This window comes from Lepidochelys kempii, chromosome 10, assembly GCF_965140285.1.
Source record: "Lepidochelys kempii isolate rLepKem1 chromosome 10, rLepKem1.hap1, whole genome shotgun sequence".
Classification (NCBI taxonomy): Eukaryota; Metazoa; Chordata; order Testudines; family Cheloniidae; genus Lepidochelys; species Lepidochelys kempii.
The window spans coordinates 47,571,406-47,587,524 of NC_136389.1; the positions used below are offsets into that span (position 1 = coordinate 47,571,406).

Below are 16,119 nucleotides of genomic sequence, written 5' to 3' on the forward strand. Positions count from 1 at the left end.
CTGAGCAGTCCCCCACCTACTCCTTGCTTATAGAAAAGGAGTACTTGTGGCACCTTAGAGACTAACCAATTTATTTGAGCATAAGCTTTTGTGAGCTACAGCTCACTTCATCCGATGTTGATGTTGCATCCGATGAAGTGAGCTGTAGCTCACAAAAGCTTATGCTCAAATAAATTGGTTAGTCTCTAAGGTGCCACAAGTACTCCTTTTCTTTTTGCGAATACAGACTAACATGGCTGTTACTCTGAAACCTGTCCTTGCTTATAGTACTTCATGCCAGTCATAAATAGCTTCCAGGAGACCTAACCCTGGCTGAATTCTGCCCAGTTCTCTATTAAAAATCAAACCAGGAACTCTTTCAGTTGCACCAAGAACAGTGTGTGATTGTTCCCAACTATAGCAAGACACACTGCTTGTGTAACACAAGATCAAGTTTATTATAAACAAAACACTTCCCTTGACCAGGAATATACAAAACTTTGTCATAGTTCTCTATAGCGATACTTAAGACGTTAGATTTCTTTATAAGCTGGTTGTCCTCTGCATCTGACAGCAGGACTGTTTAAGGCAGCTTTTTAACTTCATGTCAGATAGATTCCCCCTTGTCTTCTGTCCTTGCCCCAAACCCACACATATAATCTGCTCACAACTTAACCTAGAGATTCTGGACTAAAGACTGCTTCATAGCCACAACTCTCTTGTATTGTCTTGGTAGTTGAACAAGTACCATTAAAGCAAGTTAGACTAGAACAGATTAACTTTTAGCTAAAACAGCTCCCTGCAATTGACTGGGAGAGTATTTTCCACAGCAAAAGGATCTGTAATTCAGGCCCTGAGATTTAGCAGGAAAGGGCACAACATCATATTCCAACTCCCTGTTTTAACAAGTGAAAGGCAAGCAGCCAAACCTTTCAGGCCACTACTAATGTGAGTGTACCTGTGCTGATGGAGAAGTAAAGCCTCCCTAACCTCTTCACTGCTGTTGCAACATACAGCCCTAAGTAAGGCAGCACACTTGGTGTGGCCCACGTTTTTAGAGGTGATGTGAAATCCAAGCTCATTTGTTCAACTGCTGGGGTCAGGAAAGTGCCACTGAAAGCAGCCAGAGTCAGCCAACTTCTAGGCCCAGCCCATACAGGTACTTACAGAACAACCCTCTCCTCAAGGAGGAGATATAAACAGAATGGGCTCAAGTGCACTCATCTGGGACCATCCAGCTGAAAAAAGGTCACAAGGAGAGAGAACTCAAGACACTTCATATATATAAATTTAATCAGCTTCAGCCGGCAGAGACAGGAGCCTCAACAACAGGTGGTGATATGTGCCATCTGAGATTTTAGCATCAAGACATCCTGTCTTTGAGGCCCCTATTACATCCAGGAGTCATTCTGACGCTGTAGGGTGTGAAGGTTTGTCATCCAAGCCAGCATGCCCTCTAGGCTGCAGCATTAGTGTCAGACTATGCTCAGTTCCGCAAGATCTACATGATGACCAAAACGTGGAAATTGCTCCCTTCTCTGGCCGTGACACCACATTCTGGACAAGAATACTCAATCACCTCACACAGCTGAATACTAATGAAGACAGTGTAAGGGACAGGGCTAGGACAGCGGTGGTACAGAGACTACACTCCAGAGCTCAAAGCCTCACTGCCATCTGACTAGCAGAAAAAAAACAAACAACATTTAAATATTAACCAAACAGCCCTTCAAACGCTTCCATAGCATCATAATCTCTGCATAAAACAATCCACTACAAACAATTACTGTTAGTGTGCATAGTAAGCCCATGGCAGGGAAGTCACAGTTTTGTTTGCTATTCCTGTCCTGGAGGGCAAAGAATTCAATGGAATTGAAATTAATGCTGAGCATTGTGGGAGGAGGCTCATAATCTTCAAGCTACATTGATGCAGGTTGTTTTTTTGAAAGAATTAAATTTCCTTCATTTTTAGGACAAAGACCAAATCCATCTTTATGAATTTTGTCCTCTTGGAGGAAGTCAGTTCCTTGTATCATAATGTTCTAGGAGATCACATCAGCACAACAGATATTTCAGGACTGTTTCAACAGCCCACCAAATTTGGGATTGGCTCACCAAAAAAAAAAAACCAAACAAACAAAACAAACCACACTCATGAAGGGAAGCAATCCTGATTGTATGCCATGATGCACAGATTCATAGTCAGCAGCATGAGTAAGAGTAGCACAAGACTCCATCCTGATTTTGTATTTTTGTAACTAAAAGGTTATCAGCCAAATTCACACTAAAACTTCTCACTCTTAAATTCAGACCTTCCATGGCAGAGTAAACCCCGAGTAAAACTGCTATGACCTAGTCAGAAGCCCCTAAACCCCACTAATAACAGAAATTGACATGTCCTGCAAGAGATGTTAGCAGTATTTCTATACAATACCATGTGCCACTGGTCCAGTCAGACAACTAGAAACCAGTCACCTGATTAATCAGATCAAATGCATGGAATGTAGAGCGCTCTCAGCAGGCAACATGGCAATCTTTAGCAGAGAGCCTCTCAAATAAAGCAGCTCAAGACCCTGCCTACACCTGCCTTAACCCTCATCTCCACCACACCCAGTCACTTCACAGTGCTTGGCATGGTACTCAAAAGGAGCAGCAAGCTTTGGTTTTGATCACTATGTATAGATTTAGTTCAAAGCAAACCCAGAGCAATTATAGATGCATTACGTCCATTAATTTAACTAGACACTTATTAGGCAGCCCTCCTCCTCCTCCATTAACCTCGGCTGTTTCCCAGAGGAATTCCATCTCAGCTGGCCTACCTCAATCTCTCTGCCCCAGAGGGGGCCCCCCAGACTTCAAGCCAGGACTAGTGAATACACAAAATAAAATAAATAAATAAATGCAGAGAGTTTGTTAGGTCACCTCTACAGAAGTGAGGATTAAAGGCCAGGGCCTGAGGTTGCTTACGAGATACACTCAAAGTGTAGTGCCTTGGTAGTAATGCTACCATCCAGGATCTCACAGCAGCTCTAACCAAGCCCCTAGACAAAGGTTTTTTGTTTTTTAAATAAAGGACAGTCAATGCTTTAGTTATACAATAAAAACAACCAGTTAAATAGATGAACCCCAAAGAATAAAAGCAAACCATTTGAGATCCCACAGGATTAACAGAATGTGTGGGAAAACTGGATCAAAGCATTCAAGAGCCTTTCAAGTAGCTTGTTTCAACATGGAAATACAAGTTCCTTCTCTGCTTACCTGCTAGATCCTGAGTTCAGAGTCTATAAGGACATGGCAACCACCCCAAGGCAGCACCAGATCCCAAACCCCAGCCTTGGAAGATGAGGAACAGGAATGATTGTTTGCAGACACTCAAGTGCCTTCATTTGCATTTCTCCAGCTTGTTAGATTACTGACTTGAGACCTTTGCTGTTCTCCTTTACAAACAGCTTTGGAGTTCTCCTTTAAGAGTGGAAGTACCCACATGTTCTCTTCTCCCTCCTCCCCTAGCCAGCATGAAGCATCTTTCCATGCTCCAACAGTGCATGAGGTGACCAGTTGCATCCAGGCGACCTGAACAGCTACACATAATATCTATATATTATATCACTATATGTAACAAAAAGTAGCTTTGGGATAATCAACTGTTGCTGCTCAACTTGAGCAGGTGCCAATAACTGCAGCAGTGGCAGCGTCCAGTTCTCCAGTCACTGAGCCCACTTCAGTTTCTGCCAATGTTCAGTGCTGAATGCAGTTGCCTCTATCAGGCATGCTAATGTCCTAAGAAACAAGGTAGAAAGTGCTGGCCCGGTTGAGCAGTGCCTACTGGATTGTGCAGGAGAGAGACTCTCCGAAGCAACAGGGACAAGGTGACGAGGCAACGGGCTTTGGGGGAATGAGATCTAGGTCCTCATCGTCCGGGATCTCATCTAGGTGGTACCCGTCCTGTAGAAGCTGACGGCTCAAATCCTGGTTCACCTGCTGAGTGAGCAACAGAAGAGATAAGAACTCCTGAAGCAAGTCAGTCAGTTGGGAACACTGAAGCCCTCCACTGCTCCAGCCCCAACGAAAAGATGTTCCCTGTACTATCTGATGTCTATCATACCCTCTTGTGGTTGGGGTTGTAGTTTGCAAGTTAATTTCACTTGCATTCTTATTGCACACACACACACCCCCTCAGGAGCCAAGCAATCAAGATGGGCCTGGTTAGAGGGATGAAAGGAGGAGAGGGTTGATTTAAACTGAAAGAAACTTTTAAAACTAAGATCAAGTCTTAGCAAAAAAAAAAAAAAAAATACTGATTTAAACTCAAAGAGCCCCAAGTTCCCTGCATTGCTCCTGATCCCCAGCTCCCACCCAGCAGCCTCCCACAGAGAAAGCAACACCAGCTGAGCAGAGAAGGTGCACATTTGAGGAGACAGCTTTAACTCTTGGATTGCAGACACTGATGAACACCCCACAGATCAGTGTTAGGGTTGCCACTCAAAGCCCTTTACAAAGCTAAGGTTGGGACAAACTGCTTCAGGGTCTGGAAAGAGACAGGGTTTACGTACCCTAATAGGAGATAAATAGGAATTTTTAGCAGTATCAAATAAAACTGTAGTTGATTTGTTTTGGGGTTGGGGGAGGAGAATTAAGCATCCCCTTGCAGCTTTGGCTACCAGAACAGCATTATGCTATGGCAGGAGAATCGGAAATTTGAAACTGACCAGTCTACTTAACTGTCCAAGCTCAGCGAAGTCCACAAACAGCTTTAGAGGAGTAAACTAAATTATACTCCACATACTGAACTCTTCGCTATCAAATATATGGCAACTGGACAAAGGGGATAGTTGGGGTGGGGCAGACTGAGAGTGGATCCATGTGAATCATACGGCATGTGAGATACAACAAAACAAAACACTCTGGACTTGCCTCTGCAGAGGAGTAACCGGAGGAACATCTTGACTCCAGCTCCCCATCACTAAGAGAGGAATGCAACAGTCAGGTAAGCAAGAGAATGTGTGAAGCGCATCAACTGCTGCATCAGTGGGGTGTGCATGGAGTCTGGTAGAGTATACGACTTCCTCCCCCGCCCAGCAAGCAAATAAGGGTATCTGAAGTGAAGGAGCTGATGTCAGCTCCTGGGGATTGAGTGGGGAATGGCTCTTTACATTTGCACTGCTAATGAGCGTTTCAGCAGGGACCTCAGTGTCAGCATAGTCCTGCTGAAACACTCATTAGCAGCGCAAATGTAAAGGGGTCCTGCATCACCCTCTCCAACAGGTGCCCACAAGAGCCTAAATTACAGGTCAGCAAGGCATCAGCCTCACAGAGATCGGAATAGAATTTGCAACTCAGGTTGTTAACAGGTCCAGCTCCCTTGGGTTTGTACTGCTGGGGGCAAGCAGATCAGTCACAAAGGTGACTAATCAGCCATTCCCTTTACTTTACAGCCCCAGGTCAGCTCCCTTAATGTAAGTGGACTTCTCTCCCTTCAAAAAGGAATCTCCATATAAACAGAGGCTGGCACAGCTAAGTCAGTTAGTAACTTGTGTTTTGAACAAAGTGTTGCTATGCAGGGGCTCAGATCCACCAAGCAGGCATCACTCAGTACCCCTGAGTACACCTACCTCAAAGCACCAAGCCACTGACACACACAAAGCTCTCACCTGTCTGAATCAAGGGACACCAGGTTCTCATCCGCTGTCTGGCTGAGAGCAGCATAGCCCTTGTTAAACTTCACTGACCTGGAGAGAGGTGCACAAATGAACCTGCAACAGACATCTAGATGGGGAAGGGTGATCACAGATCTGACTGTCTTCCAGGCTAAGAACACAGGATAGGAGGTACAACAGTAGACACTAGAGATGTCCTCTCTCACTTTACTGCCTAGGTCAGAGGTAGTCAATAGTTGGACCACGTGCCAAATCTGGACCACCAGATATTTATGAATGGATCCTGAAATCTATTTATTTATTATCATTATTTTTTATTATTTTCTCTGGAGTCTGGACCTTGACCAAGAAAGATGGACCGTAACAAAAAATAATTGACTAGCCCTGGCCTAAGTATTGCTAATCTGAAGAAGGAAGACTCTCACAGCCACAATGGGCTAGAGCAGCTGGAAATTAACTCCAACTCCAGGTGCTGCAATAAATTTAGCTGATTAATTCCTCAAAGCCACACTATCCTCCTGACTGAGAGGAGAAATACATATCTTGTTAAAAGGATTTAGCGTTTGTGAATGTACCGGATTGACAGCTCTAGGGCAGCATTTCCCAACTGTTGGCAACTCCTCATTCAAAGTCAACAATTTTCACGGCCTGCTTTTTTACTCTTCCATTTACAATACATGGATCAATGCTAACAAATTATAAGCCGATATAATGTGTGTGTTGTGTTATAAGAGGCTAACAGGAAGGATAAGGGTATGCAGGGAGAGGGGGAAGTGACATTTTCTTTGCTTAAGATTGTAATCAAGTTTTCAATACTTTGTGACTCCTCTGATTGATTTTTGTGACCCCCATGGGGATTGCAACCCACCAGTTGAGTTGTTCTAGAGAGTGATGTCCTCTGTTTAGCCACAGAACAGTTACACCATAGGCAGCAGCATCACAAGCTTCCTTATGCTGCCCCTTGCCAGTGAGCCTCATGCCTGACCAGGAGGGAGCACCTCTAGGAGCAAGAAGGCAGTTCAGGCAGTCATTTGCCTCTTAGCTGGGGCTGTCAACAAGGGGGTGGGGAGAGGAAGGGATGGGGCAGCACCCAATTAGTGTGAACAGTGATCAGTGGTTTGTGATGTGAACACACACTGGGAACTGACAGGAGACACTAACTCATTTCACATATACTGCTGACCTATCAGTCACTATACACCTGAATTAGAACGAGTGACCTAGAGGTCAAAGACCCCATATCCTGCTCCTAATCCTCTGAGCCATCCAGTCTCTCAGACGTATTTGAAAATACAGCTTGTCAACAGTGAAAAGAAATGGGCTCAAACCTCTTTGCTGCTGGCTTTGGTTGCTGTAGAACAGTTGCCCCCAAGATGCCTTTCCTCCGCAGCACCGCCTTTGCCATTTCTCGATGCCTCTCTGAAACCCAAACAAGGATACATACAACTCCGAACCCAACTGACCCATACTCCTGGGGCAAGTTGTCATAAGTCATCACTAATAAGAGTGCAGCTGCTTTACAATGCCTTTCACATGCAATATATGGTACAGAAACTCAATTCCAACATGTCTATTCTTATCACTTTGATTGAAAGAGACATATGATTTTGTTATCCATGTGGTCAGACGCACACTGCGGTGTTTTCCATTTGTTTATTTAAAAGTCCCCTTTTCCCTGCCAGTCACATATGCTTTGGTGCCGAACAATATTAAACACATGACTTGTTGACTAATGCCAACATTAGAAGTAGATTAATAGCAGTTGATACATGTCACCCTCAGAAATATCCCCCACCTCTGCAAAAGCCTGGGGAAACAGATTTGCCTTCAGGGTTTAATATATAGCCTGAGAAAACGTCAGACCAGGGTGAGTGAGTGGTGGTGAAGCAAGTTCCAGAGTCAAGAGCCTTCACCAAGCATTCCCCATCTCCAGTCCCCACATGGTCAAATCTAGGGATGTCAGCAAAAGTACCTCAGCTGACTTCTGTTGCATGGGCAGTAGATAGGGCTCAGCTAGCCAGGACCCAACCTGTGTAAGGTTTTGGCAATCAAAGACAATACCTTGAACTGCAGCCAAAAAGCAAGCAAGGAGCAGTCTGGAGAATTAGCACCATGAGCTCCCTGCAACTCAAGCTGCCCAGCAATCAGGCATTTACATTCTCCACCATCTGTAACTCCTAGGTGCATATGGCAGTTACCTAGCCTTGAAGTTACAAAGGACAACCCTAGAAAGACCCACATCAGAGAAATGGTGGCAGTTGCTTAGCCAGATGGACATGAAAGGCACTTTTGGTCACAGATGTTTTTGAATTTTTAGACAGCAATTGGGTTCAAAGCCCCCAGATTTGAAGCCTTATGGACAAATGGTGGGTGAAACTACCACAAGAATTTCAAAACGCTTCGCCTATATTAAGGGCAGTCAGCTTTGATTTTATCTTATGTGGAAGTCTTGAGCTATTCCGTCCCATTCAAATTATGATCCCTTCCTTAGTAATCCAATGGCAATATTCTCTAGCCAGTTACGACAGAATTATGCAGTACTACTTGCCTAGAGCAATCCAAGTTGATCATGCTAAAAGATAAAAGTTCTCTTTGTTTTAATACAAATGGTTTAATCTGATCAAAACTTCTGGCACTAAACAGAAGAAGATCTAGCTGACCAGTTTTTCTAATTAAAGGGAAAGATCTAGGTTTTAACTTCTGATTTAAGGAGAACATTCCTTAATTTTTTTCCATCTATTACCAAGCAGTGCAATGCATAATTTGAACTCCCTCAGTGCAAGGTTTACCACGCGAGGGACCCATTAAGTCTCTGCAGTGGGCTACTCATGTGCTTTTCTTTTAAGACATATTTTGAGCTGGCACTGGGAAAGAGCCAGACAGAGGCCTGGAGACAGAAGGCTTCAGTCACAAAGCAGGCATGGGACAGGCAGTGCTAGGTTCTGCCATGCTATCCACCAATGGATTGTCACCTGTCCCAAGCACAACCACCTCCAACAGAGGCAGGCTCCATGACCCATTCAGTCCCTGGCCTCTCTGCTAAAACTGTCATTAACCATAGCAACTGCAATGATAAAAACCACAAAATGTTTACTAAACCTGGATTAAATTTCAATTCAACTCATTTTACACAGATGGTACAGTTTACAGTCACTACTAACCTGGGCTGAGTTGAACCATTACCCTCCCCTGACCCTCAGATGGGAACTTGCTAGGGAGATGGGGACTCTGTGACAGACCAGGTCATTACTTACGCAGTTTGGCATGAATGGAGGAAGCTTTGGTCATGATGTATGGGCCCCTTTTTTCCACTGTATCACTCTCCCTGTTTGTCCTCTTGTTCTCCATCTGAGCCTGCAGGAGAGAAAACAAGCAAGAGCAGAGCAGGTCAGCCAGCATCACTAAGATACAGATGCTGTTCAAGGTGTCTGCAGTTATTTTCAGTATTTCTAAGGCACCCATTGCTGTAACAACATACTCAATGACCACAGCAACCTCTCGCCACAGCAATTCAAGAGAGCTGAAAGGGGGAAACCTTACTCTCTTCCAGGCCCTGTGCGTGCTGTGAAACTGGAAAGATGGGAGAAGTGTGGGAAATGAGATTTTTGGGAGGGGATTGAAGATGTTAAATTAAAGACAACTCATATGGCTGTGATAATAAGCTTCCCTGTAAATCTGTCTTCACCCAAAAATATAGAAAAAGGGATTTCACAATTGCACTGTTGCCAACCCAACCATTCAAAAATCATGAGATTTTTTTAAATCTAATGATTTTTAAAGCCAATTTGAGGTTTTGGCTTTTTTAGCCTTTTCAAGCTTATCCCCACCCTGATAAGAAAGCTAAGCTTGTAGATCATTTACAAAACAAAAGTGAGATTCTCATGTACTCGTATGACTCCACTACCAGGACCTTAAGGAAAAACACCAAATATTGTGAGATTTGTGACAAAAATCGTTAGAGTTCTCAACAAAAAGAAAACTTTGCAAAAATAACTTAATAAAAACATTTGGAAAATGTGATACTTATAAATCAGCCAATCCAGATGATACATATCCTAGCATATTAAAGGACCCAGTAGGGCCATTCTTATGGACTGACTAATGCAGGGGTTCTCAACCTTTTTCTCTTTGAGGCCCCCCTCAACGTGCTATAAAATTCCAGGGCCCAGTGCGGGCAGAGGGGCCTTGGGCGTAGGCGTAGTTGGACTTCTATTTTGGGTGAGGAGGGGCCAGCGGGGCTCGAGCCACCTCTGCATCGCAGGGTCCAGGGAGGTAACACCACCTCCACCCCCTGACTCACCTCAGCAGGCCAACCAGCTGGGGGGGGTTGGAGGGGGGCACACTCAACCCAAAAATTACAACTCAAAAGCGGAGGGCTTAGCTCAAAAAGTTTGAGAACAGCTTAGGGTGCAAGGCAGGGGTACTAGGGGCTGTGTCCACATAGAGGGTAGCTGTGGGTGCAGGGAGGGGGGGTGGCTAGGGGCTGCGTGCTGGCAGGGGATAGTTCAGGGTGCAGGTAGGGTGTAGCTCAGGGTGTACGGAGAGGGGTATTAGAGGCTATATACTGGGAGGACTCCCCGCTGGTCCCTGTTCCCGGAGGGGTCTGCCAGCTATGGAGCAGAGTCTCCCCACCCAGTGAACTCTTACTGGACTGGCTCCCTCTGTGGGAGCAAAGGGGGCTGGGAGCTGAGGAGCAGCTTCAACCCGGGGCACCAGCAGGAGAGGAGGGAACGCTGCCGCTGCCTGCTCCATGGCACCAGCCAGAGCAGCAGCTGCCCTGCACTGCCTGGCTCTGGCTTCCCACCTCTGACCTGACCAGGGGGCGAGGAGAGGAGATGGCGGGAGGTGTGGAGCTTCTCCCAGGACTGCTATGCTCTTGTGCTGCAGTTCTTTTTTGGGGAAAATGCCCTCCATGTCCCCAAGTCTTCCCATGGGCTCAGGGCTTCTGCCCCACAGGAAGCACCAGGGCTCGGGGCTCCGGCATTCAGCCCTGCACCTCCCGGCTTTACCCCACAGGGGGTACTGGGAATTGGGGCTTCAGCACCCCAACTCCAGCCCCCCGGGGGCTGCCGGAGATTGGGGTTTCAGCCCCACGCCTCTCAGCTTCAGCCCCCCAGGGGGCACTGGGGATTCGGGCTTCAGCTGTGGGGCCCCACAGCCCCTTGAAAGGGCTCACGGATCCCCAGGAGGCTGCAGACCCCCAGTTGAGAACCACTGGACTAATAAATAAAAACATACAGTAACTATGAGTTTTGGTAGGGAGATAACACTAAATCTTGATGTAACTGTGGTTTTTGATGCTAGCTCTGCAAACACACACCTGAATATCTTTATGCATGTGAACAGGCTTGGGAGAAACTGTTTTTTTAAAATAAATGTTGATGGATAATATTGATAGATATTTTAAAGCATTCCCTGCCCCCAATTTTCATCTATTTAAATTTTCACCATTGTTGGCAATTATTGGGGGAGGTCAGACAATTATTTAGTGACAGTAGCGAATGAGATTAAAAAACTAAAGCTCTATAACTTAAATATACAAAGCAACTATTCTTAAACCCAGCTCTCCTTCTTGAGCGGTATTTCCCCTACTTTGCCTATGGGTAAGTTTCCATTATTATTGATTAAAGCATTTGTAAGGGAACTTGACGTTTACGGACTAATCTCTCCAGGCCCACGCCGAGACCGAGCCCCGCTCCGCTAATGACACCAGCCGCAGCACAAATAAAGCCCCGCAAACAGCCAATAGCTCCATTAGCGCCCCAGCCACGTCCGAGCGGGAGGAGCCGAGGACCGCGGGCGGGCGGCGCCGGCCGAACCCAGCTGCGCCGGGCGGACCCCGCTCCCGAGGGGAGACGCGAGCCCGTGACGCCCACGAGTGGCCCACGCGGCTGCCCGGGCGCGGGCCCGGCTCTGCTCGCAGCCGCGGCGCCTCGGGTCAGCGCGGGGCGGGAAGCGGAGCCAGGCGCGACGAGGCGCCCGAGCCCCGGCCGCTCGGGGAGGCGCCGCCCCGTGGGGTCGGCAGGGGCGGTGGCAGGGGCGCCCCCCGGGGCGGACACTCCCCTCAGACTCCCCAGGGCCGCCGCAGCACCTCACCGTCCCGGCGCTGGCTCCAGGCTGGATCCCGGGAGCCCTCTTCGCGCCACCGCCGCCATCCCCCGTCGCCATAATTGTCGGTGCCGGAGCCCCACCCCCTCATTTGCATACCCAGGGGTCATGAATAATTAACCAGCCGCCGTCTCGCCGATCAATCTTGACGTACGGAACCGAAAGCGAGGCGACCTATTTGTTTGCACGGCGGAGTCCCGCCCCCTCAAACCGATGTCTATTGGCTGCTGTGGGACAAACAAGCCAATCCCAGATGACCAATCCCTTTCACCCGGAAATAGAGACAACGTTCTCATCTCCCCTTCTCGAAAGCCGGGGGCGGGGGAAGATCCCAGACTATCTTCTTGGTGCTGCGGTCTCTATGGTGCGTCTCCCATGCCTTTCCCGGGCTGGGACACGTGCGTTCCTCCTACGAGGCAGCAGGTGGCGCTGCAGGCCCTGGCTGGCTCCTCCCCATCCCTCCCTCGGGGCTGCACGTGGGGGAAGTGAGGAGGGGCCGGGCAGTTCGCACGTGGGGGCGCTACAGCTGGCTCCTGGCTGCTGCTTGGGGGGTATGTAACGCAGCCAGGAACAGCTGGGTGCGGGGCGCCAGTGGGGCGGGGGCGGGGGCATTCTGCACGAGGCAGGGCGTCAGGGTTCAAGGGGTGTAGGCACAGCAGAGAGGGACCAGCAAACGGTGAACTGCCAGGCTCCTCGCCTCTCAGCTTTTCCTGTCCTGGGCTGCTCTTCACTCCCCCTTATGCAGCTGCGAGTGAGGGCAGGCTGGGACTTGAATTTCTCATGTAAACAAAATGCAGAAAAGGTTCTTCTCTATACATTATAAAGTAGCACCAAAAAAGGGGGGGAGGGGTCCTTTCATAGTTTCAGATCCTCATTACTCTGCTCCATCCATCTCTAAGGGGACCACCCTCTCCTGGGGTATAGATACACTTCAGCTTCCTTTTTTTGCTCACTTCTAGAATCATAGAATATCAGGGTTGGAAGGGACCTCAGGAGGTCATCTAGTCCAACCCCCTGCTCAAAGCAGGACCAATCCCCAATTTTTCCCCAAGATCCCAAATGCCCCCCTCAAGGATTGAACCCACAACCCTGGGTCTAGCAGGCCAATGCTCAAACCACTGAACTATTCCTCCCCTCTCAGAAACCCAACCCCCCCAACACTTACATGGAGTAGAAGGAACTGTATCCATTCTGCAATAGTCTTAGCATAGTACATATTCTGAACTAGATAGCCTGCTATCCTGCAGAAATGGGCTTCTTTAATGAACATAGAAATATATTATGATTCCTGCTGGCTGCCCAAGTTTCCAGAAAACTGGGGAAGGAGAAAGAATGGAGAGAAGAGCAAAGCTGCAGAAAGCCTACTGAAAGCTCAAGGTAGCATAGAAAACAAACCATCATGCCCAAAAGGATTGTTACTACCCCATCAGATAGCAATATTACATAAATATTTACACAGAGGGCAATTACGGTGCAGCTACCTAAGGAAGCAACAGATGCTTCAACCCATGAATGTATCATAAAAAGTTTGAGATGTATTTGAGGAATTTGGTGGGAGGGATATCCCAGTGGTTTGAGCATTGGCCTGCTAAACCCAGGGTTGTGAGTTCAATCTTTGAGGGGGCCATTTAGGGAACTGGGGCAAAAATTGGGGATTGGTCCTGCTTTGAGCAGGGGGTTGGACTAGATGACCTCCTGAGGTCCCTTCTAACCCTGATATTCTCTGATGACATCCTGAGGTCCCTTCCAATCCTGATAGTCTATGATTCTATGAAAGAGACATGATAGGCTAAACAGGCTGGATAAAGAGGTAAAAGGACTGTGTGACCTCATTTGTCTTCTCTAGGAAACCTTCTGGTTAAACAGGATTGTGAGAACTTGTTAACCGACAATGCTGATTGTGACTGGAGGTGGAGCCCCATCCTTCACATCATGCTGGTAGTTCATTAGATTTCTGCAGTAATGGAAGGAAACGGCAATATAAGCATTTTCATATTTTCTTTCCTATGAAAACTGCCATCATAGAATCACAGAATATCAGGGTTGGAAGGGACCTCAGGAGGTCATCTAGTCCAACCCCCTACTCAAAGCAGGACCAACCCCAACTAAATCAACTGACTGAAATGCATTTGTGACCGGCCGCTAAAAGGGTGGATCTTTATTTAACTAGCCCATGGCTCTGTTTTACAAAAAGTGCCACTGGATGTTCAGGTTATCCAGGGGGCTTCAGATGGTTAGGCTTCATAGCAGCAAGCAGGTTACTGTTACTCACACCTTCTTGTCAACTGTTTGAAATGGGCCATCCTGATTATCACTACAAAAGTTTTTTTTCTCCTGCTGATAATAGCCCACCTTAATTGATTTGTCTCGTTAGAGTTGGTATGGCAACCCCCATCTTTTCATGTTCTCTGTACATATATCTTCCTACTGTATTTTCCACTCCATGCATCTGATGAAGTAGGTTTTAGCCCACAAAAGCTTTTGCCCAAATAAATTTTTTAGCCTCTAAGGTGCCACAAGTACTCCTTGTTCTTTTTGCTGATACAGACTAACATGGCTACCACTCTGAAACCTACAGTAACTGTGGTTCTTTGAGTCAGTGTAGATCCTAGTGTAGGATGGGATGCACACAAGACCAGATTTTTTAATAAACCCTTGCTTGTCAGGGCTGTGCATGTCCATTGTGTCCCCTTGTGGCTGAAAAGTAAAGTGCACACGACCCTTCCCATGTTTCCTCACCATTCAAAGACCAGGGCAAGTAGGGACTCCAAGGAAGAGGTCAGGTCATGGGATCTATACTGACCATCTTGAACTAGTTACCATGCGGTAGTTCTCCCTTAGAGCTCGTCTCAGTGTGGATTTTAGTGTAGGTAACTGGCAAGCAGTATCCCCTCAAGGTGGCGGGAATGAGGAGTTCCAGCTGCATCAGTTTAACTGTGATTGTACTATTGGTCTCCCGAACTTGGCATCTGACGTAGCCACGAAGTTCAAGGTACAGCACTTGGCGTAGGTCAGCAGGTTACTCTACATCATCGCTGATTAGATCTCCCATCTGGTGCTTTTCTGGAGCAGATGGAGGATGTTGCTTGTGACCCAGTGGAGTAAGCCTTGATGTTCTGTAGGAAAGGTACAATGGCCAGCTGATAGCACAGTGAGATACATTTGTGACATCATTCCATATTCTTTATGAAAATATGCTTATATGAATTACATAAGATATACTTTATGCAAAATGGCTCATGTGAGATAGCATTGGAATGGTTATGATTTACTGAATGTGATAACCAATTTGTATGCCTGTATCATTTCTGCATCTGTATCTGAAGTTAGAAATATTGACTAGGAATTTATCTGTATTTCAACTATGCTACTTTGGGTAACGCCCCTTGCCAACACTTCAGGTACAACAATGGAAAAGCCAGTCAGGGCAGATGGCCCATCAACAAGGACAATGGACTGTAAAAGAGCTTAGTCTTCCTGTGAACATGTGGGTCAACTTGTGAAGAATGGCTACAAGGGCCCTACAGAGTCAGGTGATCTTGTCACCTGATACTAAAACATTACCCAGGACTTCTTGTAACTTTCCACTGTAAGGGAATGGGGGGGGGGAAGGGGGAAGTGGTCAAACTAGGAAACAAAGGACTCCCGCCTTATGCAAATCCTATTTAAGGGAGGGGAGTGAGGTAATTCTGGTCTCGAGGTCTCCCCTACTACTGCACCCAAGATGACTGCTGGAATCAACTAAGATTGAACGTTGGAAAGAACTGGACCCAGGCTGGAAGGGCATTTGGCCTGTGAAGATGATTATTAGAACCACATTTAGGGTGAGAACACACATGAAACCAGTTTCTTTAGTGTATTAAGCTGAGTTTGCAGGCTTGTTTTATTTTCTTAGTAATCTGCCTTGTTCTGTCTGCTACCTCCTTAACTACTTAAAATACACCTGTTATAGTTAATAAATTTATTTCTGATTTATAATATAACCCAGTTTATGTGATATCTAACTGGGGGGGTGGGAGGCTAGAAATTGTACATACCCTCTTCCACACTGAGGGAAGCGGTGAATATATCTTTGGGTCTGTACTCCAAGGGAGGTGGACATCTGAGTGCTAGAGAAAGTCCCTTAAGCTGAGTCTTCCCAGAGCTAATCTGAAGCTGGGAGTGTGGCCCTGCCTGTGTATGTGTTACAGGAAGTTTTAAGAGCCTGGCTCAGCAAGACAGGTAAAAGGGGGCTCATGTAGGCAGAACACGTAGAGTCAGTAGTATCTCAGTACATCAGGTGACTTCCTAAGGGATCCAACCCATAACAACGTTATCCATCGTGACCCTTCCTTGTGAAGAGAGCGCTTGAGCTTTAGAACACCCAGCTCTGGTT

The 16,119-nt window shown here is 46.8% G+C and overlaps 1 protein-coding gene across 4 annotated transcripts; it reads right to left on the reverse strand.

The window, feature by feature from the left end:
• Window positions 1–225: 225 nt before the first annotated feature.
• Window positions 226–12,009, reverse strand: FAM219B (family with sequence similarity 219 member B). Of its 4 annotated transcripts, none has more exons than XM_073363304.2 (6): window positions 11,733–12,009; window positions 8,891–8,990; window positions 6,965–7,055; window positions 5,631–5,708; window positions 4,894–4,942; window positions 226–3,960 (listed from the first exon to the last, which is right to left on the reverse strand). In XM_073363304.2, exons 1-6 carry the CDS (start codon window positions 11,802–11,804, stop codon window positions 3,802–3,804), a joined length of 549 nt encoding a protein of 182 aa, XP_073219405.1. In that variant the 5' UTR covers window positions 11,805–12,009; the 3' UTR covers window positions 226–3,801. The 4 variants fall into 4 exon arrangements, with proteins under 4 accessions (XP_073219405.1, XP_073219406.1, XP_073219408.1 ...); XM_073363305.2 differs by having other exon boundaries at window positions 226–3,957; window positions 11,733–12,007; XM_073363307.2 differs by lacking the exon at window positions 5,631–5,708 and having other exon boundaries at window positions 11,733–12,007.
• Window positions 12,010–16,119: the final 4,110 nt, after the last annotated feature.

What these genes read in the sequence shown, in the direction of transcription:
- FAM219B (XM_073363304.2), bottom strand. Translation starts at nt 11,804, where the DNA reads ATGGCGACGGGGGATGGCGGCGGTGGCGCGAAGAGGGCTCCCGGGATC. An exon ending in GTGTCCCTTGATTCAGACAG is followed by an intron (nt 4,943 to 5,630) that starts GTGAGAGCTTTG and finishes TTCCTCTCTTAG; the next exon opens with TGATGGGGAGCTGGAGTCAA. An exon ending in CCGGTTACTCCTCTGCAGAG is followed by an intron (nt 3,961 to 4,893) that starts GCAAGTCCAGAG and finishes TTGCTCACTCAG; the next exon opens with CAGGTGAACCAGGATTTGAG.